The sequence below is a fragment of the Typha angustifolia genome, chromosome 14, assembly GCF_048772165.1.
Source record: "Typha angustifolia cultivar Huaian chromosome 14, ASM4877216v1, whole genome shotgun sequence".
Taxonomy (NCBI): domain Eukaryota; kingdom Viridiplantae; phylum Streptophyta; class Magnoliopsida; order Poales; family Typhaceae; genus Typha; species Typha angustifolia.
In genome coordinates, this window is record NC_133252.1 from 9,232,518 (window position 1) to 9,259,537 (window position 27,020).

Consider the following 27,020-nt stretch of genomic DNA (forward strand, 5'->3'; position numbering starts at 1 on the left):
ATTGTGTTTCTTCATCTTTAAATCTTTTGTTTCCTTTTCCTTTTGGTTGCAGTATGATTGTGTTTTGTAAAACAACTCTTATTAATGCAATTCTATGCTAGCTTCATTTTCTACCATGGAAGTTGTTTAGAACTGGAAGTAAGAAAATTGACATATGTACCTAATGAAAGGACTAAACTGTCGATTCCAAATTAATTTATACCATATGAAAATCCAATGGATGATTGGAAGACCACGATGAATGTAAACACCAAGTGCCAGATCCAATGAGCAGGCGTTTTGAAGCATATCAACGAAGACATTACTCAATTGAATTAAAGATGCCCGACCTCTTATTTACAACCTAAACACATATTAATATGAGTTCTCTTACCAAACAACATTAACTTGCTGCAACGGAAATGGAAAAGAAACAAAAGTATGGAAGAGGAAGAAGCACACAATTACATACAGATCAATCTAACAACGGAAAGAAAGAAATCACCATGATCTTGACACCATAATGAAATCCTGGAAATAGCACTCCTGGTGTATCACCGTCACCGATGCATCGTGACTACTTGAGCTATTTCTCCTTGTCTCCTGCAAAAACATATTTAACATTGTTTTCAGTCATTTTATAGATGATACAGAAAAAAGAAAACTGTGGAATTAGTGAGTGTGTGTTCTTGATCTGATGTAAGCAACAGTATTATATACCATATCCAGCTAATTTCTATAAAAGTTCAAGAGGGCTCGGAACAGCTGAATTCAGAGAGCTCACAATTAATGTATCCCCTCTTTGGGATTCATTGTTTAACCTAACTATATTGATACTTCTTTGTTTGATATATATCATACAATCTACAAGAAATACTGAGAGGATTTTCTACTGTATTATTTTGGGCATGTTTATATTTTTTTATTTCGACCTTCGATTTATATGAAACTAAAATCATTAGAACTCTAACTTTCGAAGCTACTGTTATATAAATTTTCATAATTTTTTTATGTCCAGATCTGGTTCATAATATCCTGTCATTTATAATTCTTGTACATTTAGGAATTGAAAATATAGGATACAAAGTATGCCTAATTGTTATGAAGCAAGAACAACATAAATTTTTCCTGTTATAGTTTATGCATTTGTGACTAGATGAAAATCACGTGAAATCAGACAAAAACAAAGCAGAGCTTCCTCTTTGGATCGGAATGTTGCAATCACGAAATCCTATGAGATGAGAAATATAAAGCTAACTATGAAAGAGATCTACTTAAATGCAAGAATGAAGCAGAACCTCCTAAGTTCATGATGGGAGACCAACTAAGATGCTCCTAATGTTCAATTTTCCCAGTATTTAACACTTCCTTCAGTACAGCCACCAAGCTTAGAACAGAAAAGGAACTTATAATCAGCCAGAATACCATAGAAATTCTATGAGAATAGTGAATTATCCAAGTAAAATGACAAATTCTTTTCAACAAAAGGGAAAAATTAAAGCAGAAACTGAACAATTAGGACACGACCTCATAAAGATTGCCGAATCCTCTGCATCCAAACAAGCAAACGAGGTGTAATTGACAGTACAAATAGAGTTTCTACCATTCATTAATCATCTCAATTGAATAGTTACAACATAAACGATATATAATCTCATATAAACTTTATAAAGTAAAAGAGAAAGCCACAACAATAACTCAAAGAAGTGGTACCCCGGGATATCTCACGGCGACTTCTGTACAATGGGTTCAATAATGGCAGACTTGGGATTAACCATCGGCGGGCCCTTCTCCCTCCTTTCGAGCTCGTCGAGACGGAAAGTGATGAGCTTGTCCCAATTCCCGCCCTCAAACAAAACCCCGGCAATCCCATCTGTGACCCTCTGCACAATCCCGCAGTACATGTAGAAAGGATTATTAGGGTTCTTCACGATCACGATCATCCCCGGCAAGAAGAGCGGCAGCTCCGGCGGCGTCGGCTTCTTCGATCCAGAGAAGGCCAATTCGGCTTCCTCGTCCTTTTTAGGAGGTGGATTCTTCTCGATAAAGGTTCGGAGGCCCTTCTCGCCGCCGGGGAAGCCGCCGGTGAGGCCCATGAGCTCCTTCTCGAAGGCGTCGTCGCCGGCGTCGGAGAGGGGTGAGGGGGAAGGGGTTTGTTGGGGTTGTGAGGAAGGGGAGGCGGGGTCTGAGATGGAGGGGGAGACCTCGAGCTCCTTCCGGAGGCCTGCTTCCCCATTGCAGAGGCCTCGGCCGCCCAAGAGCTCGGAGAGCTGGAACTTGGCAGAGGGGAAGACGGTGGTAGACCGAAGGGAGGAGGAGGAGGAGGAAATGGGCTTCCGGAGGAGGGAGGATGGATTGGAGAAGAAAGGGTTCGGGAGAGTACGGAGTGGAACGGAGGACGCCATAGGTAGGATTGCAGAGATTTTCTTTGACTGTAACGAAATCCGAAGGCTAAAGTAAGGTGGTATGGAATATGGATGGATCGAGAAGGATAGATGTCATGCACTCTTGCCACACATCCTCGCGTAGTTGCGTGTGCTATTTTGGAATTTTGGAGCGATGAGTCATGAGTGAGCCTGATAGGGGTGGGGGAACAAAACGGACGGGATACGGATAAATTATAAAATACTACTAGTATTTTTAATTATTATATAATTGCTCAATATCCTTTTATATCACTATTTTTATAATATTTTATATTAAATAATATGGTGCGCTATAACTGATATTATTATATATAGCCAATTTTAGAAAAGATTGTTTTTGTACATTTTACATATTAGTCCTTCGATTACCCTTTTAGTCTGTATGCTTTTAGTTGTAGGTTGTAGGATATGCTTTTTATTCTAATTTCCTTAGATGAATTACGGAGACCATGTCTAATATTAGGGTTTTGTGCATGATTGTTATCAAAAACATGTTAAATATACCAACCAACTCTAGTGCTCCTTGGTCATGAGTTCAACTCCAACCTCAAATAATATTATGGAAAAATTATTTAATGGTTAGTAGTTTGATAGCTTATCTTGATTCAATTGACGGCTCGACAGCACGGTAGTTTAGAGGACAGCTTGACAACGCAATGGCTTAGAGCAGATCGTCTAAACTAGACAGCTAAAACCTCGGTGGATAATAAAAAAAACACATGTTAAATATTTAATTATCCACTATATTTTTTGAAATAGTACCAGTGGAGTTAGAATTATTGGACTATTTAAATATCACTTTTATTAACTTTAAAAATATTTCATGGAATAATTTAACTGAAAAATATTCATGGAATATTCCTAAGCTCTTAAAAGTTAAGAAGTATATATAAATGACTAAGATACTTCACCTTTCTCCACCAAATATAATGTTAATTGTATGCCATTGATAATATAAAATATATTAAGATATTTGGAGCATGATCTAATTCCTAGTATTAGATAACTTCCGACTTGTTTCAAATTTAAAGTTAAATTTAACTAATGAAATAATTTAAAAAAATTGTAGACATTAGAATTGATATTTGGTATAATTTTCACTGAGGGATGAGCTCATCATTATCTAATATCTACATATTGAGAGTGCTAATCTCTTTTCTTTTTTTTACAATTAATTATATGCTCATGATCTATTAGAATAAATGAAATGATATGAATCTTATAATTGTAATGTTAAATATAATATTTTGAAGAATATAACAGTAATTATAACGACTTTAATAACAATACTATAGATAAAAAAAAACACCCTTAATCTTGTTGGCATGTCAAGTATTGTATCTCTATGAAGATCTAATGGATGATCTTTTATCCAATATCAACTCTAAAAAGATAAAAGATAGAGATTAAATTTTTATTTTTATTTTTTATTTTTTATTTTTTATTTTTTATTTTTTGAAGATAGCAATAGATAGGTTAGCTGCTATTCTTAGGGGGAGATTAGATCTCATATCCTGGACCCGATGATGGGTCGAAGCATGACGCGAACTTTCTAGTTAGACTCGAGTGTTTATTATTATAAATAATAGAGAGTTCGTAATTTAATTATAAATTCGACATAGAAATTACTTCTTCTTAATACATGAATATATATATATATATATATATATATATATATATATATAGATGAACCAATTCTTAAAAATAAGAGCTATTAATGGACTCTGGATTAATTTTTCCGATCACCGCTTTGTGGTTGTAAGCGCCATCGAGACGATTCTGGATTAATTCCACGCGAATCGACTTCTCTGAGACGGAGTTGGAATAAAAGAGAAGGAAAAGAATTCTTGGCGACCAAGCAAGCAGAGAATTGAGTTGCCGTCGTCGTCGTCGTCGTCGTCTTCAATTTGGCACGAAGGCGAACAGAAGAAGAAGAAGAAGAAGAAGAAGAAGGCAGAGAGATGGATCGATACAGCGGGAGGGGGGTGTCGCGTGCGATGCTGCCGCTGCTGGCGCTGCACGTGGCGAACGAGTACCATCGCCTTGGCCGGAAGCCGCCGGTGACGGCGGGGCTCATCTTAGCTAATACCCTCCTCTACCTCCGCCCCGGTGCGCTCCACCGGGTCCTTCCTACCATCGATCAGGTCTTGTTCAACCCCCATCTCATCCTCAAGGTTCGTCTCTCTCTCTCTCTCTCCCACCCGCCCATTCCATAGACGATCTTGTTGGTTATTTCCTTTGTTGATACCTTCCTCTGGACATGTTTGGTGGAGAATCGTGGAAGAATGTAGAGAAGAAATGGTCTTCTAAAAACCCTCTTCCCCCGGATTTTGTTTGTTTTTCGTTAGTGGAATGTGAAAGGAGAGGAATTTGAGCAGCGTATGTTGAAAAGGAAATTGGAAGGCTATTAGTAATAAGACCAAAATAGAGCCTTTTAGTTGATTTATTTCTACTTGTGAACTTGATTGGATGACTTTCCAGCTTCAGTTGTAAGTCTCTCTGGGCTTCGAGAATGTAATCTCTCTAGGGTTATAAGTTCCTTTGGGGTTCAGGATTTTGCTTCTTGCATTAGACAAAAATTATTCAAGTCTTGGCTGATCTATTAGACAAATGTGATCAATTCAGTGCTTCTTGAGTGCTACTTCTTCCTCATGGCAAGGCAAACAATAGTTGGTATAGGTGCCTTCCGTTCTAGATGCATAGCTAAGCGACCTCTTTAACCATTGTAGGTTTTGATTATTTAAACATCGCGTTGACAATTTTCTCTTTTTCAGCATTACTTTCTAATTTTAGCATGACATTTCAGACCAATTTTCTGAAAAGTTTCAGTTTTCTTTCTGTTCTTAATGGATTTCTTTTAAATATTTTTTAATATCGTCATTGCATATGCATTGGCCTACAACTGTGATTCATTTGATCATTTGATCACCCACATAGATTTCTTTAAATTTGGAACATTAATATTATGGCTTGTAACTTCTTTAGCTGATGGTTACTCTTAGATTGTAACACAGTTTTTTGCTGCAGAGACCATTTTAACCATTGAAATGAGCAAGTATGATGTGCCTTAGTATATGACTATATGTCGTGTCAGTATCACAATAAGGGCTATGAAAATCTGTCTTAAAATGTAGGTTGTGAGTACTTTAGAGAAACACATATATGTTTCTTAATCTTTTACTGGCTAATGCTGACACATTTTTTTATCCTTTTCTCTTTGTCTTACACTTTATCATGTTCCCTTTAGCTGCCATACTATTTGTTGCCATAGTACTCTGTTTTAGGAATGCAATAGGGTGCTATAGACTTCGTTTGGTCGCTGGTTAAGAGAAAATCCAGTTAATATGCAATATGGTACTCGTTTCTTGCTTCTAATTTGACATATACATTCAAATTTAGGTGTTCCTTATTCTAGTTTAAAAAGTGGAGATTGACAAGTGATACTTGTAGGTACGCAATGTCAAATATGATTAAAATTTAGCAGAAATTTGAGCAGAAACTTTTTTGTTTGAGCAGGAAAGTGAGCTAAACTAGTTTTTCTCCCAAAGTAATTCCAATGTCAAGTGTGCATTGCATAACCTACAAATATCACATGTCAAATGTAATTAAAATTGAGCAAAAGAATTGAGTGGAAACTTTTGGTTTGAGCGAGAAAGTGGGCTAAAGTAGTTTTTCTCCTCAAAGTAATTTTTAATTTTTAATCGCAAGTATGCATTGCATCCCTATAAGTATCGCATGCCAAATTTCATTAAAATTGAATGGAAATATTTTGGTTTGAATGGGAAAATGGGCTAACGTAGCTAGGTGGTAGGAGAGGAGAGAAGAGAAGGGATTTTGACATGATGCGTGAAACAACTTTAGTCAAATCAATGATAAAGTTATAATTGGTTTATGTTAAAAATAATATTTAAACTAGCATGAATGGTTTTTTTAATCTAAACTAGAGATAATTTACGTTTAAAGTAATGTTCCTTAATCTAGAATAGGGTATTCCCTAACTAGCACCAAAACATGGGCTTAAGAATTAGCTATTAATATAAAATTATTGGCAAATATGATACTTTAAGAATTAGCTTGTAATAGTTTGGAATAGTTTATGTTAACGATGGCCATGCCATAGACACAAACTGTGCCGACCACCGACCGACATAACAAGGCACGTGCCGCGGCACTTATTGGCCATGCCGTAAGAGAGGGAAAAAAGAGATAAGGGACTACTCACCTTTGTTGTTACCATTGCCGCTCGCTGATGCTATGGTAAGTTCGATGGTGAGATCAATGGCGAGTGGTAAAGCTACTAGGAGGATTGTTGTGCGACACCTCCTCGTGCCACGTGTCGGTACGCCATCGGCATGGCCATCCTTACTTTATGTAACATAGTATAATTGTACAAGTTGATGATTTGAATTGTTTGGCTATCATGAATTGTTTAAGATCTCTAGTGAAAGGGTAGAATAGTTGCTGCTTATATTGCATGTGAGTGTTTAAGTTCTGGATGACATGTATTATGTTTCCAATTTTTAAAAATTTGATACAGCCTCAAAAGAGAAGTTTGTATGGTGGTGCTATTGTGATTCACAAGATGATTTTCATTTTGGTAATGTCAACTTATTTGCATTTTACTGGACTACAATGGTGTCTCAATAAACAGAGAAATTGTAGAAAAATAGAGTAATTGATGATGATGATGATGATGGTAATAATAATAATAATAATAATAATAATAATAATAATAATAACAATTGTCGCAATTTTTCTTTAATGTGGAATCTATATGATATTCATTAATATGCCTCACAATGCAATTTGAAATAATTATATTGCAGATTTTCATGCGCAAATGAAATAATAATCTTTTATCTTATTTTATTAGTTGTCGACTCTAAAACTATGTATATGTAGTGCATTGCATTGTATGGGTATACCTCTTTCAGGAAGCTGTGTGGATAATGGCAACTTCTTTGAGATAAGAGTGACCTTATACTTGCATGGTTCTATGCTTCTATTATTGTAGACAACTCTTAAAGAAGCAATGTTAAAAGAAAGCTGTTTAGGTGGTTATATGTTCTCTGTAATAGATGGAAAAGTGGGTCTAACAAGTATGATATATAATAATCTGTAGTTATATACTTGATGCAGCCAAATGTACCTTGTATCTCATTCCAATGAAAACAGAGATGTTTATTGCTAGAAAGAAATGGATTTTGTTATGAGGATGGTTTAGTTAGCGATTATGGAAAGGCTTGTGGAGTTGTAGCAAGATATGCTCATAGAATTATTGAATTACGGATGTCATGGGATTAATAGATATAATTGATAGGACTGGCAATCTTTCACTTAAGGCCAACTCAAATGGATTGTGTTATGAGGGATGGTTTAGTTAATTGATTATGGGAAGGCTTGTGGAGTTGTAGCAAGACATGCTCATAGAATTAATGAATTATGGATGTCATGGAATTAATAGATATAATTGATAGGACTGGCAATCTTTCACTTAAGGCCAATTCGGAGGGTGCAGAGGGTGCTGTTAGGGATATGTCTTGCCCACAGAGTTTAATTAGGTCTGCACTTCATACGATCATTTTGAGTGATCAGGAAAACAGTACACTTGGTGAATTTTCCTTTATAGTAGGGGAGTGAAACTTCCTTTTCTCCTTTTGCTGTAATGTGGAGTGCACCATGGTTACATTTTATTATGCTGAAACATTGATATTGGTATTCTTTTCAGTTAATTATTTGCCTATTTAATTTTGTGTTCCATGAGAAATTCTTGCTTATTTGTTACATTGTTCAACCAGTATGGTGACCTGAAGCGGTTCCTACTATCAGCTTTCTACCACATGAATGAGTCTCACCTGGTCTACAACATGATGTCACTTTTATGGAAGGGTATCCAACTTGAAACGACGATGGGGAGTCTTGAGTTTGCATCCATGATTGCTGCATTGCTTGGTTTGTCCCAGGGAATCACCATACTTCTGGCTAAAAGTTTACTTATTTTCTTCAATTATGAAACAGCATACTATCACCAGTATGCTGCTGGATTTTCAGGAGTGCTATTTGGTATGAAGGTGGTTCTCAATGCACAGTCTGATGAGCTAAGTCATGTATATGGGATGGTAGTCCCTGCAAAGTATTCTGCATGGGCTGAATTGATCCTTATTCAGCTTTTTGTGCCCGGGGTCTCATTTCTGGGTCACCTTGGTGGTATACTTGCTGGACTAGCTTATCTCCAGTTACGTGGATCATTCTCAGGCCGGGATCCACTCTCTCTTCTGGTCAGGAATGCTGTTGGTCTTCTGAGCTGGCCATTGAAGTTATTTCGGGGTCTTTTCCAATTTCGGCCTCATCGCATAGGTGGAAGGGGAAGAGTTGGTCGCAGTCCTCCACCGGAGAGAGGCACAGCTGTCCGATGGAGTTGCCCTGTATGTACTTACGATAATTCAGCATGGTTGGATGCTTGTGAGATGTGCAGTTCAGTTCGGAGGGATCAAGGTTTTAGATCAGCTCGGCGATCCGATAGAAGCAGGGACCTCTCCATGGAAGAAGTTCGTCAGAGGAGGCTTGAGAGATTCGACAGATGACTATGCAAACAGGAAAGCTTTTATATCTTTCACACAATTCTTAGAAACCAGATCAGTAGGATTTCCCTCCTTCAATATTGAACAGATCGCTTGGCTGGTGTTTTTAGTTTGGAACTTGAGTAGCTTGGAATAATTTGTTTATTATAATTGTACATGTAATTGAGATGCTGTAACAGATGTTGATGGTTCTTGCTTACTAGTGCAAAAGATAATTCAAACAGTACAGGAATAATTGATTCTATCTTTTGCATCCACGAGCTCTGGAGGAATAAGTTCAAGAAAGTGCATTCATGATATCTTTCACTCTCTTGATGATAAATCCAGGACCAAGAAAATTGTATGTGCATCCAGGATGATTCATTCGCCAGGAGAATCTATATAACTGAAAGCTCATATGAACTAGAATGTAGGGTGTTTTTAATAATCATTGATAAGATGGGCAGGCAACCCACATTTTTACATCATTTTTTCATGAAGATGGATATTTCAAACATCGTGCAATATCCATGGCTTCAAAGTCGGATGATAAATGTCAATAGAACCAATAAAAGGTATAGGGCAAGGATCAGTGATAGCCTAATGCATCGAGTGGGAACATTTTGGAGGCCATTTTATTAGTTTTAGCAATAGATTGGTATATGGAAATATAGAACTACTAAAATTATCAGAGACTACTGATTCAAGGTGCAGGAAGCTACAGTTGAACGAGTTCAAACAATAATTCATGCTTTACTATTAAGCACCTTGCTCAGAGAGTGCAACATGCTTAAGCTGCAATGTTCTGGCAGCCAAGAAAGACTCGTAAGCAACTATACGAATGGTTCTTACACAAACACTTCCTTACAAAGATGAGCAATGCAACTCAGGCTGGTTAAAAATCTCAAAGTTGGAGTGATTCCTTGAGCAGCCTCTGGGCCTCCTCTCTCCTCCTGAACAGGAAACAGTGAGAGATCAATGAGACAGAAGTGTTCTAATATGTTCTGTGAGGGCAATCAGAACTAAAATAGCAGCTCAAGCTTGAAGACCAAGAAGTGGTTGTCCTAGGCATTTCTCAATAATCCTTGGTAATAAGCATTTTAATATCTTTATATCATATTACTCTCCTACCAGGAATAATATCACAAGATATATTTGTTAAAAGTCTGCAAGTCGTTGAGAAATTGATTACTTTGCAACATGGCGTTTTATGGCCCATGGCTCCATGCTACATAAAGACTGTTCCAGTTACAAGTTGGTACAATTAGCTTTCGTGAAGAAACCAAAAAGGATGGAATACAACATGCAGGATATAACTCTGAAAGATGACAGAATCAAATACCATGAATAAGAAGTGGTTTCCCCATATATTTTGTTCAACTTTGATGTATTTGTTCCTACCAAGAACAACCAAACTGAACAGTCAGGGAAGTTGAGTACTCACCGTTTTATATCTTCCACTGCCTGTTTACGACGCTGTATCTGACTTTCCAGAATGTGAATGAGTGTCGCTCTGGCCTAAAAGTGAAATAGATAGATATGAGTCAGACACACACAAAAAAAAAAAGAAAACCAACTTGGTGGATGTCTATGAAACATAGCAATTAATTTGCATACTTGATGAGGGCGCATGGAATTAAGTAGATGGTGCATGTTCTTGAAAATAAGTGAGATATCTTCAACTCTACGTGCATATTGAGAGGGTCTCTCCACTAGAATATCTGCTAGCTCCAGGATGTGAAGTTGAAGCTCCCTATTCAGTGATTTTAATTCCTTTTTGAAATCTGAACAAAAAATGGTCTTTCAGGAAGTACATCAGAAATAGTCAAAAGAATAGGAAACACAATGCATGAGTTAATCCAAAAGGCAATCTATTATGTGTCATTCATTGCATTATATAGTAGCATACGGTGCAACAAAGCAATAAGGCAGCATGAAGGAGAGGAAAAAGGGTAATGAAAGAAATAGAAGAAGTAAGCATTTGACTCTTGATATGTCATCACCAATTGTTGTGATCGTTTTCTTAGTCTTGATCACAAATATGCTAAGAAGTGAAGTTATAGTCTAAAGGTCCAAATAAGAAATATACAGGTGAGCCAGCAGGCCCAGCACTGCAATATAAACCAAGTTCATGCCACATTGGCAAACAAATAGGCTTGCCACTTTATAAATACTTTGTGTCAACTGGCAAGAAAATCATTTGTTATACTATTGTTCTGCCTCTGGACTCTGGTATAAGTGCAACAACTTATTGATTTCTATCAGTGGACAAAAGCTGGTTTCCAATTTAAAGCATGTAGTATGCATGAATCACACTAATTTCTCACACCACTAAAAGGAAATAATACCATACTTCACATTTCTCACCTACCACTGATCATTAGATTTGCTTACAACAATTTACAAACTCATTGGAAACAATCCATAGAAAGTATCTTGACCTAGTTTCTTTTCGTATATTTAAATCTCTTTCTTATCCAATCGAAACCAGTAAAAAGGCCCTTAAAGAATAAACAACCAACTATTACAAGAATTGAAGAGGAAAATGCCAGGCACTTCGTTGTTTGCCAAAGAACATTACATATCCTAAACTTGCCCAACTGTTTATATAGGCTTATTTGGTGCCCACTTCAGGCCTTAAGATAAGGGCCTCAGAAAATGAGCTAGTACTTTGCTGCTATACGCTATCACAGTATCATGCATCATAATAGATGAGGAAACCAAAATGAACAAAATGGACCTACACAATTTCTTTTTAAGGGTGAAGATATAACGAATTAATAGAAGGCATTAAATGTTCAATCTTTTTATATCATGTCTAATGTCTTAACTGTTAATTTGGAGTTGGTGATATAATCAGTGATTAAGAATTAATGCATGGTGTAGTGAAATATACATTCTTAGTTTCTTACTCCATTGTGGAGTTCCATGGTAGCATGAGATCAAACTATATAACAAGAGAATTTATTTTTTCCATAGTGAGCAAATCACATTCAGCTTACTTTGAAAACATCATTCTTCTAACTAAAGCAACCTTGTCTAAAAGCAATATCAGTCAAGAAGGTCGATAACAAAAAGCTCAATACACCATCATGTGATCCATAACTTCAGTAACTAGGATGATTCTCATAGCTATATGAAGTCTCAATTATGTATCACTCATGTTCACATGGTTCCTTCAGTAGCAAAATGAAAGGGGATGCTGTCAGGAGCATGAGCTGGTGCAACTCATTTGTTAATCTTCATTGTTTCCTACTGTTGATGCAAACTCAGGTTCTGCTAGCTAGAGTAGCTGCAGAATACAGCTGAAGGCATCATCATGTGTATTCTGAGTTTTTGAATTAATACCTTCACCAAAACGATCATTAAAACATATAAAGTGTAACACAACCATTAAAGCAACCTGCACTTTTTGTACATATTCCTCATAGGGTATGATAGAATCAATTGAAGCATACTTTTTTCTTGTATAGAATAGTCGCTACATAGATTACAAATTTAATGAACTAAGATCTTACGTGGTGTTTAAAGCAGCAACTTTTGCATAAATAATACCATACTACATGTGGAGGAGGTAATCTAAGTCCAATCCTTGTAAAGGGCATAGACAAGAATATCTATCTGCACCCCATGGATTGAGCAATGTGCCTGTACATTCAACTCTGTGCCAATATAGAAGAAGATGACTCTAGTAGGTCTGAGGCAAACAATAGGTTGACGTGGCTAGGGTCAGTCCAGAATTGTCTCTACTCCAAAATGTCAAGAGTAGGAAACATGTATACATCCTATGCTCAGGTGATGCTCAAGAATATGGAGTATGATATAGCATCAACATTTAATATCAATCTATCACCCAAACCTTCTACTTCAGTAAGTTGTATGCTCAAGGACCAATTTTTAAGTTGCAGTTGAAAATCCTAAAAACGAAGATCTAAAATTCCGTATGATGAAACTTTGGCCTAACTGGAGGTCATATGATGAAACTAAATTTGGATGTCTCAAAATTAAAGAATTAAAAACTATTAGAACCTACATGTAATTAGAAAAAACTAGTGGAGTCATAAAATTCCATATATGAATAGGATCTAGATAATCGACGAGCCATTGCAAGGATCCTCAAGTCTTGTTTAACAATTACAAGTCTATACCATCGGTTCTTCTGTTCCTACTTGGCTTTGCACATATTCATTTTTTGTTGCTTCATCCTCCGACGATCAATTATGATTTCAGTCAGCCAGCATATCCCTTCTCATTTTCAGGTCTCAAAGTGGACAAAGAAAAGTCACCTAAATCTGTAATAGTTCATCTTATCAATTTTCTCTATGCCTAGTATGATGATTGTTGAATTTACACAAGAATCTTCTGGGGAAGGTCAAAAAAGCTCGTAAATCAGTTAGGTGATTATTAGTTAGGGTTCATGAGTTAGCTGCTCGCTACCTTCGAACTTAGGGAAAGGGGTGAGTACCTTGGGATAAAGCATTTTTCTTGCAAGAATGGTGTACTAAGACTTGGTAGCTAGGGGGGAGTCGAAGGAAGACTAACCGGTGTTAGAGCCCTTGGGATAGAGCTGGCGGACGCCCTGATCCTCCAAGCTCGGCAGCACCACCTCCGTCTGCCAAAAACCAAAATATACAAACAAATTAACAACCAGATGGATCTCAATGCTCAATTACTGGGAAGAGAGAGAGAGAGAGAGAGAGAGAGAGATGAAGACTAGAGAAAAGGGAGAAGACGGACGGTGTAGGTGGCGCCGAAGAGGGGGAAACTTCCCTGGATCGGCGGCGGAGGCTCCGGCGCCGAATTGGGATCAAGCTCGTAGTCCTTGTAGAGCCGGTAATACGGCGGCGGAGGAGGGTAGGACGACGACGTCGTCGCCGTTGTCATCTTTCTCTATAGCAACAAGTATATTACTTGTAAATTAATTCGGGTCTCGCAGACGATGGAGTTCTTTCGCTTTATATTTTTGCAACAATATTTTAATTGTGAATTGTTTTTAAATTAGCAATAAATTAATTTTAAAAAATTAAATTAATAATTTCATATCAAAAAAATTTAAAATATGTCTTAATATCTATTTAATAGTTAGTCTTATGGCTCACTATAGCTAGATATTTTTAGATAGTCGATCTATTTAAGATCAGAGTAAATACCACTGCAATGTCATACTAATCGATAATATAAATATTTTGAATAAATAATGTATATATATTCAATAAGTAATGCACATTAAAAATAAATTTTTAATAGAAATTTAATTTTATTAGATAAGTCAACGCACACTTATAAAGTATTATACATATATTTTAAATTAAACAATACATAAAAATGGAATAAGTGATGAACGTTAAAAATAAAATTTTAGTAGAGACTAGTATTTTATTGTAAGTCAATACACTTATGAAAATTGATACATATATTTTGAATTAACAATACATATAAAAATACATATTAAAAATAATATTTTAATAAAAACCAACCTTCTATCAAAATTTATCTTTAGTACAATCATACACTTATGAAAAATGAATACATAAAGTTTAAACAAATGATACATAGACATTGAATAAACAATATTTATTAGAAATATATTATTTTTTAATTCCTATAGTAACTCATAAATATTTAAATAAGATTTTTCTTAAATTATTATAATAGTTTATTAGTACGTAATTTATAAAATAATTAATCATATTATTCTATACTATTAATAGTGCAATTATTATTCAATAATAACAGTTACAGTGATAAGAAAAAGTAATAGTTAGGGAATATTAGCAAAGTGGTGATATGATGGTTCTAATGATGAGGTGGTTCTAGTGATGAATGTGAGTCATAGAGGTAATTTAGTGCTAGCAGTAAAGATGATAATCATGATGGTGGGGTGGTGCTGGTGGCACTTAAGGTAATTGTGAGTTGGTGATCATAATGATTATGATAATGGTGGTATTTGGGTGAAGATGAAGGTATGCTGGTAGTAGTGATATTGTAGTAGTATTGATGGTGGTGTTCGAATAGTAGTGGTGGTAATTGTGATGATGGAGTGGTGGTTATATAGTAGTGATGATAGCTCGATGGTGGTGAGTGATAGTGGTTGTTGAACTACAACAGGTGAATATGGTGGGATGGTAGTGCTTGAGTGGTGACTAAAGTGATAGTTGTAAAAGTGGTAATGTCAGTGGTAGTACTTGATTGAAAGTGATAATGATGATGGAGTGATATTGTTAATAGTGATATTTGGATGGTACTCATCATAGTGAGTGGTGGTAAGATGATTGTGGTGATAGTAGTGCCGCTGAAAGTGGTGGCAAGATGATTGTGATGATAGCGGTGCTACTAAAAGTGGTAGTGTTATTATATTGAATTTATAAAAAATATGCTTTTAGTTTTCAAAAGATGTGCATCGACTATGTAAATATAATATTTTTATAATGGCAAATTTATAAACAAAAAAAAATAGTAGTAATTATGTTGTATAATCTAAGATTTTATATATAATCAAGTCGCGCTATTTGTGAAAGACTTATACATATGAAAAAATCATAGATAAAAAAAAAATTTAGCAAAACTATATAATTGCTCCAAACTGATTTTAAACCACAACATCATTAACGATAAATCATACTAAAAATATAGGTCAAGTGCAAACTAAACTCAAATCGGTTCGAATCGGTCTCACCAAATTGCGACGAAAAATTTAGATTTGATGCTTCCTTTATAATTCTCCTAATATAAATTACAAAGAATTTTTTACACTTATAATATTAGATGTTAGACAATTTAAGAAACTCAAGAAAAATCAAATATTATTAATTTAAGAGTTTACAATCTTCAAATAAGTTTTATTTTCCGCAAACATAAGGTTTTTATTAGTCCATATGCTCTTGAAGCATAGCGGAGTTGCTTAATCGTCAGAGCACGTCTACAACAGTTGAAAAGCGAGAGAGATCAAATATTGTTACTTTAAGAGTTATACAATTTTCAAATAAACTTTATTTTCTGCAAACATAAGGTTTTCATTAATTTATATGAAGTATATCGGAGTTGCTTAATTGTCAGCGAGCATAACTACAACTATTGAAAAGCGAGGACAATTAACTCTTGATTAAAGTCCCTCTTTTGCTCGATGGAATTCGAGCGAGGGAGTTTAATCAATAATCATCAGTAATGCGATATGAGCGGTTATAAGGAATCACGTATCAGTATTTTTTTATAAAATAGACTGATCTTTGGGTGATTGGATCCATAGTTTATCCTCTTTTTAGTGAGGCACGATTTAAAATTTTTATTTCTCTCAAAATTTCAAACCGTACAATTTTGCACAAACTACAACCTAGTAAAAATGGTGTGCTTATATAAATTATACACAAATACTATTAAAAGTATATGCTATATTTTTGAAAATGTATGCATTAGCTATATAATTTATACAAAGTCTAGTTTAGCACAAATAATATTACATTATTTATGTAATTTATATATAACTCCTATACAACGTATGTTTTATTTTGTAAAGGTGTGCTAGTAAGAAAAACTGTGTCGTCATATATATAAATTATTCATTAAGATGGTCGAAAATATACTTCCTAATTTTAAATATGTATACATCGATTATATAATTTTGTACAAAGTTCAATTTAGTAGAAATAATGATATATTAATTATGTTATTTATACACAGTAATTATACAAAAAGGATTGTTTTTTACTTTGCCAGGTGTGCATGGATTAATTTTATCCTAAGGCCAACTAACAGAATATAAAATATTTCATTATTTAAATATTTAGCTCTCTTTATATTTTTTATCTTAACCTAAAAAACTTATTTCAAAGACATCAGGATCATTTTGCATCTACAGGTCACATATTTTAGGCACTTTTAAGTACAATTTAAAAGCTAAATGACACTTATCTACATGGTATGAATAATATTAAAGACAACTTAAATTTCCCTAAAACATAACTAGTAAGAAAAACTAAATAAAACATACGCAACAGAAAAAAGAATAATTTTGGACACTGGACACAATAAATTAAAAGTAAAGTATATTTATATGCACTCCATTAACTATGACAGAAAATATAAAGATTTCAGTTTAATCATAAGTACATGAATTAATTTGAAATTTTTTTTAAATATTGGAGAGTAAAAAAATTTTGAAGATAAATACAGAGAATGAAATATATATTAAACCCATAAATTAAAAATCTAGTTGGGTCATTATTCACCAAAAACTAAATACACCTTTTTGGAGGCAAAAGAAAGTACAAATTCATAATAAATAGGAGTATTAAGACTGATTGTGTCGAGTCTACTGCCCAGTTATAATATGTTGATACAGAACAAATTGAGCTGCTTCATTGAAGCGAGTCATCCACCAGGAAATTGCACAAGCAACTTAGGCCATCAAATCCAACTTCCGTGTATGATGGAGAACATATACAGGATTCACTTGGCACAGCAAAACTGTATAAGATACTTTTCAATTTGTTAGGCTCATGATACAAAGTTACATTTTGTGCTATCTCCGCATAACGCGATGTCTTTCTCGCTTGCGGAACCGATCGAGCATGAACTCATCTGTGGCAGCTTGTCTACGCACTGCACCATCTGGATTGTTAGTGTCTGCTGGTTTGCCTCCGGTTTCATTAACTTGTGGACCTCGTTCTTTGTACAGTTCAGGATGGTCTACATAGAGAAACAAACACTTATCAGTAACTTCTAATGTGAAATTCCTTGATCATAAATGAGATCCATTAAAATTTAAGCACATAGTATCTTCTTATAATAGAATTTCCAACTGAAGACTAAGATATGAGACGAGAAAAGAGAAAAAGATGTGCCTTGTATAAAAAAAAAAAATTGGAGACCATTTTTTCCTTTGGTCCTTTGCAACTTTGCAAATATAGCCTTCATAAATAGTAATGTTCATATAAGCCCTGTCGAATTTGACTGCCCTCTAGATGCCTGAAGCTGAATCTGGGTCTGACTAAATGTCTGATATTTGCATATATACAAATAGAAAGCATTATGGATTACACATACAGCCATATATTTGATGGCATCTGCCAAACTAGAATAATCAAGATATTATCACATGGGCATTTATGTCAAAACAGTTCGACTGTTATCCTAGATATCAGAAAATGCAAAGATGACCATATAACAAATGGTGTGTAAGATTGCAAATTGATCTCCTATTCTCCCGTTACAAACAAGATTCTGAATGTAGTTTTTTATGATAGGTACAGAATGTGTATGATTTGACTTCTCAAATAGTTTAATTGATTCTATAGCAATAAAATTGAAAGCAACAGAACTTGAAGGGTACATATAAAAACATAATATGGTATAGTTGATAGGATATCAAATTTAGAGAAAAATGAAGCACTGTTTTAGTTGGCTCGCCAGCAGGCATAAAAATTGTGGGAGAAAGAATAAGAATCATAGCAAATACATCCTCATGTAATCATGGCAATGAAAGAGAAATTTAGTTGGACCCACATAGTTAGCACATAAGTACCATTGTTGTCCGTCCGGTATATTTTCCCTAGACAAGGACCTGATTGTTGATAACAAGGAAACGTAAAGATTCTTCCATGGACTAATCCATCACTTGAATGGTACATTGATTAGCAAAGGACCTAGAGTTAGAAGCAAAAGATACAGTAACTTCCGAGAAGCTAAAAAGCAACAAGCAGAAAATATCTCAAGAAAACTAGTTTTAATGCACCAAATATATTTGGTTTTGATGTTTAACCATTGTGCATTGCACTCAAATTTTACGAAATCGTACAACTGAAAAAGGGGTTGAGATAGGATTACATTTATAAAAAGATGGCCCTTTTCTCCAAATAAGTCTAAAGGAGACTAGATTGGGATCCTAGTATGATTAAAGGATCATAGTGACCATATCCTATAAAGGCACCCTTAGGCATTAAGGCCCCATTTGGCAACCAGGGATAAGGGGGTTTATCCATGGTAATCCCATCTTATCTCAGAAATTGATTGTCAAAGAGGTGTTAAGTTGTTAAGATTAAAAAGACAGGTTATTCCACTTTGTTAGCCCAAAAGAAAAATAACCAATTTGTCCTCTCTATTTTACATACATTATAATATATTACTGAATGTAAAATAGCACTACTATGGTTACCGAATCACCGAATTGTAATGTGACAATTAATATAATATATTGGAATATGTCTGATGTGAAAATGTTTTGATATGAGATGCTTATTTATGGTGCTATTTGTAATGGTATTGATATTTTTAATTAAGGTGAATATGTTTAAAAAAAAGAAGTGGTTAGAAATTCTGTAATAACCATGATATGATAATATAATTTAACATACAAAATTAATAAGAAAAACACCCAGCATTTTGCTTTTATTATTGTTTACACTGTCCTCTATCAATATTTATTATTCGATCCTTACATTATGAGTTTAATCATCAAAAACTCCCTAACATTAATTTTCCCAATCGAAAGTTACTATATATATTAGTTAACTTAATTAAAGGTGAAAAATAATTGAAGTGCCCTTGAATAACTTCTACTCTTCTTGTGCCATAGGTTTAAGTATAAAAAGTGAGGGATAATATATTAGATATTTAAGTTTCTTATTTTTTAAATTGAAGATATATTCTCCATTATACTAGTTGATGTCAGGTTATATTAACTTAGGGTGTTTTTAAGGATTAAACCTATAGTATAGAGGTTGAATGGTAAATACTATAAGATAGGGTGTAAATGATAGTAAAAGCAAATTGCGGGGTATTTTGATTAATTTCCCTATAATATAATAGTTATAAAATAAAATTATAATTTATATTTAATTTTAAACTCATTTCCTATATTTCTCAATAGAAAAACATACCAAATATCTGTTTACATTAAAATTAGAGAAGAGTAATTAGGTTAATTTTGAGAGGTTTTATTTGTACTTATATAATTGGTAAATTATGCTTCAAATATAAAACAAGTCTCTATTTTAAATATGAGTATATGCATAAGTTATGAAATATTTGATGAAAAATATTATAATTAAAGATTGATTTTAAAGTCAATAATTCAATCTATGGCATTGGTTTACACAAAAAGACATATCAAGTTTTGGCAATTTTAGTGCAATAGTTCTAACCACTTTGAAAGTGGTTCAAACAAAAAAATACAGAGAAATTTTGGTGTACAAGCATTTGAAGAGTGGTTTTAATCACTTTAGAAATGACATAAGTTCTCATGTGAGACATTCAAATGCATAAAAGTAGATCGAATGCACGGGAACACATCTGTTTTTAGAGTCCATTTGGAAAACTTTTGAAGGGTAGTTTGGGCTATTATTAAAGGAGGTACATAAGAGCTTACGACCTAATCTTAGAGCATCTTTTTAGATCATTAGAACCATCCTATTATCCTTTTGGAGAGGATTTTGAAGAAAATCTCATGGCTTTGGATGGAACATGCGATATCAATTTTCTACTTATCGTGTCTGCATAAGATATAGAAGAAATATGTCTCAATAGTCACTAAAACAAAAAAAAATCAACCTCTAGGGCCATTGGGGCTGAGAATCAATTACGAAAAATAATGTATTATAGGTTCGAGCAAGCAAAGCCTTATAAATAAAGCCATGAGAATCAGTAGGCGATCTATAAGTCAATCTTATAACTACTACCATTATTAGTGATTAATTTCAATTAGAGTTTGAATTCGTGATTTTTTACCCACGTTGATTCATGGTTTTTTACCCATGTTGCAAGTTTTTTTCATGTAAAAATCCTTGTGTTTGAGATTGTCCTTATATGTTTGTTATTCCACATTTTATCATTAATAGCGTGTGAGAAATCCAATCTCCTAGGGTATTTATAATCTTTTAAATTTGATTATTTTTATTTTTCATCCCAACTATCATAATAAAAAAAAAAATTATCCCAGCACTAGTTGTTTTTGCAATCGAACACCCAATAAAAGTTTGAGATAAAAATTGCCTTTATCTGATTATAAGACCCCATTTTATTTCAGTCCCAATTTTTTCTTATCCCACAACCAAACAGCTCTGAAAGAACATTTCCCACCAAAAATTAGTCCAATAATACCATGGAACATCATAAAACTCATGCTAATGCATCACCACAAACGATAATAGCAAATAATGAAAATAAATCTAGATATTAGTTAATTCCAAATAAGTATATAAGTATCAAAGCTACTCCAAACACAGTAATGATGGATGCAATCTTCCACATTCACTCTTCCTAATAATAACCTAGTAACTTAGTAAGTCAAACTACTATTCTTGCAAATGTGATGAGCTGGAGAATTGAGAGTGCAGCAGCTACTTGATATTGTTCAGCAATAATCTAAAAAATTTAAGGTCAGGTTCTACAGTTTGACTCTTTTTTTTTTCTTCATGATCTAGGTCATTGTAAAATGGATAAAATTATTAAGGAATTCTTGATCATTATTCTGTCTTTGAAATTTGTACAAAGAATATGTAATAATACACTACAAATTGTCTCATATAACTCAGTGAAAACTTCAATTATATGTATTTTATGACAAGACAACATGTAGATAAACCACAAGATAATCTATTCTGTGACGATTTCGTAGACATGGATAAAAATATTTTTCTTTTGTCTTCTTCTTCAGACATTTATTGTTTCTACTTTCTGTTCCATTATTCTCTATGTCAAGGTGGTTATTATTTACCAAGGATTCGATTTTCGGCCTGCTGCAGGCGGCTGCAGCTGTCTACTGACAGCTACTGCTGTCAGCTATCAGCTGCTGCTGTCAGCAGCAGCTAGAGAGAGAGGGAGAGAGAGAGTGAGGGAGAGAGAGGAAGGGAGAGTGAGGGAGAGAAAGGGAGAGAAAGGGAGAGAGAGAGAGAGAGAGAGAGAGAGAGGGAAAAAGGGAGAGAGAGTGAGAGAGAGGGAAAGATTAAAAAAAAAGAAGAGGGTATGAGAGAGAGAAAATGGAAGAGAGAGTGAGGGAGAGGGAAAGATTAAAAAAAAAAGGGTATGAGAGAGAGAGGAAAAAAGGAAGAGAGAGTGATGAAGAGGGAAAGATTAAAAAAAAAGGTGAGAAAGAGAGAGAAAAAGATTAAAAAAAAATATGGAAGAGAATGAATACTTTAGACTAACAATTAGAATGACAGAAAAGAAGAGAGGGAGAAAAATAGATTTTTACTTTTTAGGCTTTATATGTGAGTAATTATTATTTCTTATTTTCTTATAATTTTTTCTAAATTTTTAGAAATTTCTTAACATTTTTAATAATATTTAGAATTTTATTTAATTAAAATAGTCCGATCCGATACAGGCAGCCGATACGGCCGATACAGCCGATACAGCCGATACAACCGATACGTATCGTTTTTTCGGACGGCCGATCCCGATCTTGATACCGATTTTTGGAACCTTGTTATTTACAATTTGACTGACAACATAAAAGAAATGTCACAATGTAAAATCTTGATACATTCAGTGATTCAAAGTACTATTTGTCGGCCAAGACTTTATTGTGATCATACATGTTTAGAGCTTACATTGTTTGGACTTGCTACTGCAAGTAGTAAGTGAAATTAGAGGCCTATGTTCCAGTGAAGGCACAGAAATGGTGTTGAATACATGTTGGGCACCACCCATCTTTACGTCTAAATAACCCCAAAATTTTGTCGTAACACTAGGTGAGGATCACAGATATCTATCAGCTATTCATGATTCCAATAGAAGTATTATGTATTAATTTTCAAGGAACTCTTAATACTACAAAATGCATTCAAGCTTATCCTATAAGATGGATTTGTCATCTACATTACATAGTATGTCATACGTCATGCATTATGCAAGAGAAATGCCAAAAGCAAAGTTTCTCTCAGAAAAAACATTAAGAACGGATGATTGATTTTTTTAATTTGTCATCACAATTTTTGATGTGGAAAAGAGGGGATTCCACCCTTCTGTTCAGAAACAAAGGATCAATATTTAGTTGGATAGCAGATAGAATGAGGGTGAGCGTTTATTTAGACAACAAGGCTTCCCACTCACCTGATTGGACACATGCCTGTAAAGTAATAGACTAATATCACATGCAAATTGCAGATAAATGAGGCCAAGTAAGCATGTCTAACCTCTCCGAAGTTTTTCTGCATAATCTCGGCCACGCTGGAAATAATCTGCACTATAGCTTGATGGAATGGTCAGCTCTGATTTTGTTTTACTGGCAAGCCTTTTCTCTTGCAAGAGCTTTTTAGCGGCTTCTGTTTCTTCAATATTTCGCAATTTATATCTGCAATCCCGCAAATGAATTATCTTAGTAACTAGCTGCAAGAAATTTCTAATACACCGATCTCTGTAACTTAGGAAAAAAAAACCTTTGATTAGATTTTAGAAACATGGGTATGGGAGTGATCCAATCAGATAATGATGGCATCAAATACTAACAATAAAATATCCATCTCACTTCCTCTCCCTTACTTCCCTATTCCTCTCTCACCCACCTCAATCTCTCCCGGAATCTTTAGTGGGCCGATCACTTGTGACCATTCAAGAGAGAAAATGACACACTCCAACGCCATGGACACAAGAGAGGGAAAGAGAAGATGACACACTTCAACGCCATAGCAGGTCACCCAGCCCACCAAGCGACAAGGCGACCTGCCAAGACCATCAAGGCAGCCCGTCCACCATTTCCCGATCATATTCCTTGTTTGCAAGGCGTCCGCCACCCCCGCCAAGGCGGCTGCCTCCGCCACCTTTCAAAACACAGTCTTATGTGACAAGGATATAAAATTCACTTTCATTTACTACTTCTACCTTTTTGCCAAGTCATATTCTTTTTTATCACTAACTCATCATTTAACCAGCGTTTCTCCTTTGAACATATATTTTCTACTTTTGAAACACATGGAACCTTTGATGCAACTCTCATAATATGGTTAGTTGTCATGATCCATGTTGTATTAGCATCATCTTCTTAGTTCCAGACATCCAGTTATTTTCATTTGTTAATTGTTATCCTGTTTGCAAATTATTTTCCCTAGTACCCTCTTAAATGTCACCGACTCACCATCTAATTTCAGGAAAGGTATTTATTTTATTATTCTCTTCTATTTCCTTAAGAATATATCTAATACAATTGCATGCATGGAACTCTGTGCAGGCATGTGGATCCAGAGGACATTTCAAGATTTATCATATCAGTGTGTCAAAGCAGAAGTAGATTGAAAGATGTCATCTAACATACTAGTTGATTCCAGAAACATTGGATCTTGAAGAAGGATAGGTAAGCCTTTAGACTACAAGAATAGGATGAGCTAGAATTAATGAAAACTTAGAAATTGTACAGAATGTCTGAGATCCTGATTAGATAATTAATGCACTAAATAGGGCACAAGGAATTCAAATTTGTAATGTTTCTTAGCCACAACAATATAGTTATATTAATGTCAAGAAGTATAGTAGCATTCAACATATAGAAAGCATCAAAACAGGAGTGGTTTGTGTAAATAAGAGAACAGGACAGCCAATCAAAAGAATTTGCTGCCTATAAAACATAGCGTTAAAAAAAAAAACACAGTCCTATAAATCTTAAGTTTAAATTATTCTAAGCTCCCTTCATTAGTTTGGAGTCTCTTTGCAAATGTGTTGTCCCCAAGAAATAAGGTAATTTGAAGAAAACTGCTGAATAACAGCATTCGTTGCAGCAAAAGTGTGTACTATCAAAAATGCATAATTTAGGTTTTTTCATTGTTCCAATCAGTGAAATCATTGGTGTGATGCTATTTTTTAACTCAAAAAACAGGGAAGGGAAATCATATTTGGAGACTTGCCCAAGTAAATAAAATACAGGAAACACAGAGACAAAGGAGGAAACGCACTCAATAGGTAGCTGGACTTCCGCGATCCCGGTTGTCCACTGCGTGGAACTCTCCTCTGAGTTCCTCTTCTTCACCTACAAGAAACAAAAGCATAAGCATAAACATAATCCAGAGTAGTTATCAGTGAGCGATCCTTTTTGTAAATAAAAGAGGTCACCTTGAGATGATCGGGCACAACATAGAGCTCATCCACCTGATCTTTCTCATCTTTCTCATTAGCATCGATCTTTTTGCCCCTCTTCTTAGCCAATTCTTGTTCCACATATTTCAACCTTCGCAGCACGAGAATAGAGATAAGAACATCCAGAACAAATCAACAACAGAAGAGAGATACAAGAGCGTGCAAAGAAGAGTACATGTTGGGGTCTTCGATGGTGACGGCAGTCTCCTGTGCGAAGGTATCCTGGAGCACGAGGTCCTCCTTCTCGCCATCGCCTCCGCCAGCTTCGCCCTTCTTCTCGGCTGAGCGGTGGAGGCCGCCGGCTGCCGCCAAGGCTGCAGAGTTGGTCGGAATAGGGAGAGCGGGGATGCCGGTCTTCCTCTCCCGCTGCTTCTGGAGGAACTTGACCTCCTCCAAAGCCAATCTAACACAACCAAAACCCTAATAAATAAATCTCGGGAAAGAAGAGCGAATAGATGAGTAATCCCAACACCAACACCATGAACGAGTGAGTGGTTTTGCAGAGATTGTTGCATTACCTGCGGTCCTCTTCGTCTCCGGAGTCCGAATTGGCGTCCTGCTCGAAGCTTCTCTTGCGGAAGTTCTTGGTGCGCATACTCTTCCGCCGTCTCTTCCGATCGAAAAACTTGGAAAGTTGGAAGTCGGAGAGGGAGGAATGCAAAGCCCAGGAAATTCTGGGAAGCGCAGCGGCGAGTCGTTTTCCTTTTAGATGGTTTTGAGTTTGTTGGGCTGGCTGGATCTAAATGCTGGAAACCTGACTAGGGCCTGAGCCCAAGTCGCAAAGTTTTTGGACTCCTTTTGCATATTATTTATCTTCCAAACTTATCGAGAAAATAGAAGGGTAATACATATTGAATTGAATCCAATTTGAATCAAGTTAGAATGGAAGTTTAATTGAATCCAACTTGAACCAAGTTGGTGGGTAATCTACACGTTTTAAATTCAAATTAAACATATAACCTAATTAAATATATCATGTCTTATTGAGCCAAGCTGACTTGAGTTGGCACGTAATATAATCTTAATTTGAAATGAGATTTAAGTCTGATCTAATTAATTAAATTTGACTCAAATTTTTTTTTTTTTTTTTTGAGAGAGAAAGACCGTAGTCAAAATTCATTTCATCAAGAAAAATTACAGGATGCACTCAAATCAGATAGAAAAATTTGGGTGGATAAAGTCGAACAAGCAAGGTTATGAGAATAAGAATTATTGGCCCTGCTAGTATGCAATATAGTAGTGGAAGGGAGAGCAGCATGCAAGACCTAATGACCCATGGAATATCATTAGGTGAATTAGAGGAGAAGGCATCGACTACTATTTTGCAATCATAAAAAAGAAGAACCCGCTCCAAAGGTATGAGAGCTTGAATCACTTTGAGTCTTGCTAGAAGAGCTTAAGCTTCTCCTTCTAAAGCCGAAGGACAGTCAGGTAAATAAATAGTTTGCTGAAATATTCCTGAGAATGCTGATTGGAGATAAATGCCAATTCTAGCATCCAATCCTTTGCACCAACTAGCGTCAACCCAACAGAAAGAGTGTGAGATCAATGAGGAAGAAGAATATATTTAGTCTTCCAAACTGCTCGCCAAAGAGCTTTGAGAGGAAAAGAGGAAGAAGAAGCAGACCAAGTATCCTAAGCCATGAGTTAGAACGCCGACCGAGTAAAGAAGCGGCCAGTGGGGGTTAGCTTTCAAAGTAAGCAATCCTCATCACAAGGTGAGGACGGTGGTGAGCTAATAATGCGGGTAGCAACCGACGACTAAAAAATTGAGAAGATTAACTGCTGATTCCATAATCCTGTTGGAGATATTAGGTGAATGACATGAGAGATGCCAGAAGGGATAACAAGATACGATAAATCCATGCCGCGTAGCTATGTGTCTTGAGTAATAGAAATATTGGCGCTCGATCCAACTTCCCAAACTATATGAGATTTAACGATTTCTCTGCCATGGAGCATTGCAAGCCAAGACCAAGAAGAAGGTCGCTTAGGT

At 35.2% G+C, this 27,020-nt stretch overlaps 4 protein-coding genes across 4 annotated transcripts; 1 reads left to right on the top strand and 3 right to left on the bottom strand.

Moving 5' to 3' along the window:
* Nucleotides 1–309: 309 nt before the first annotated feature.
* LOC140775507 (NAD(P)H-quinone oxidoreductase subunit S, chloroplastic) lies at nucleotides 310–2,514 on the bottom strand. Its single transcript, XM_073118852.1, has 2 exons — nucleotides 1,693–2,514; nucleotides 310–582 (listed from the first exon to the last, which is right to left on the bottom strand). Exon 1 carries the CDS (start codon nucleotides 2,382–2,384, stop codon nucleotides 1,704–1,706), a length of 681 nt encoding a protein of 226 aa, XP_072974953.1. The 5' UTR covers nucleotides 2,385–2,514; the 3' UTR covers nucleotides 310–582; nucleotides 1,693–1,703.
* Nucleotides 2,515–4,279: 1,765 nt separating this feature from the next.
* On the top strand, nucleotides 4,280–9,243 carry LOC140775509 (rhomboid-like protein 14, mitochondrial). The gene is made up of 2 exons (XM_073118854.1): nucleotides 4,280–4,579; nucleotides 8,204–9,243. The coding sequence occupies exons 1-2, from the start codon at nucleotides 4,367–4,369 to the stop codon at nucleotides 8,987–8,989; spliced, it is 999 nt and encodes a 332-aa protein (XP_072974955.1). The 5' UTR covers nucleotides 4,280–4,366; the 3' UTR covers nucleotides 8,990–9,243.
* Nucleotides 9,244–9,698: 455 nt separating this feature from the next.
* On the bottom strand, nucleotides 9,699–13,893 carry LOC140775508 (mediator of RNA polymerase II transcription subunit 7a-like). The gene is made up of 5 exons (XM_073118853.1): nucleotides 13,703–13,893; nucleotides 13,508–13,577; nucleotides 10,583–10,749; nucleotides 10,410–10,483; nucleotides 9,699–9,918 (listed from the first exon to the last, which is right to left on the bottom strand). Exons 1-5 carry the CDS (start codon nucleotides 13,847–13,849, stop codon nucleotides 9,870–9,872), a joined length of 507 nt encoding a protein of 168 aa, XP_072974954.1. The 5' UTR covers nucleotides 13,850–13,893; the 3' UTR covers nucleotides 9,699–9,869.
* Nucleotides 13,894–17,129: 3,236 nt separating this feature from the next.
* LOC140776157 (protein COP1 SUPPRESSOR 2) lies at nucleotides 17,130–25,734 on the bottom strand. Its single transcript, XM_073119770.1, has 6 exons — nucleotides 25,543–25,734; nucleotides 25,200–25,427; nucleotides 25,001–25,115; nucleotides 24,844–24,917; nucleotides 23,095–23,252; nucleotides 17,130–17,650 (listed from the first exon to the last, which is right to left on the bottom strand). Exons 1-6 carry the CDS (start codon nucleotides 25,617–25,619, stop codon nucleotides 17,484–17,486), a joined length of 819 nt encoding a protein of 272 aa, XP_072975871.1. The 5' UTR covers nucleotides 25,620–25,734; the 3' UTR covers nucleotides 17,130–17,483.
* Nucleotides 25,735–27,020: the final 1,286 nt, after the last annotated feature.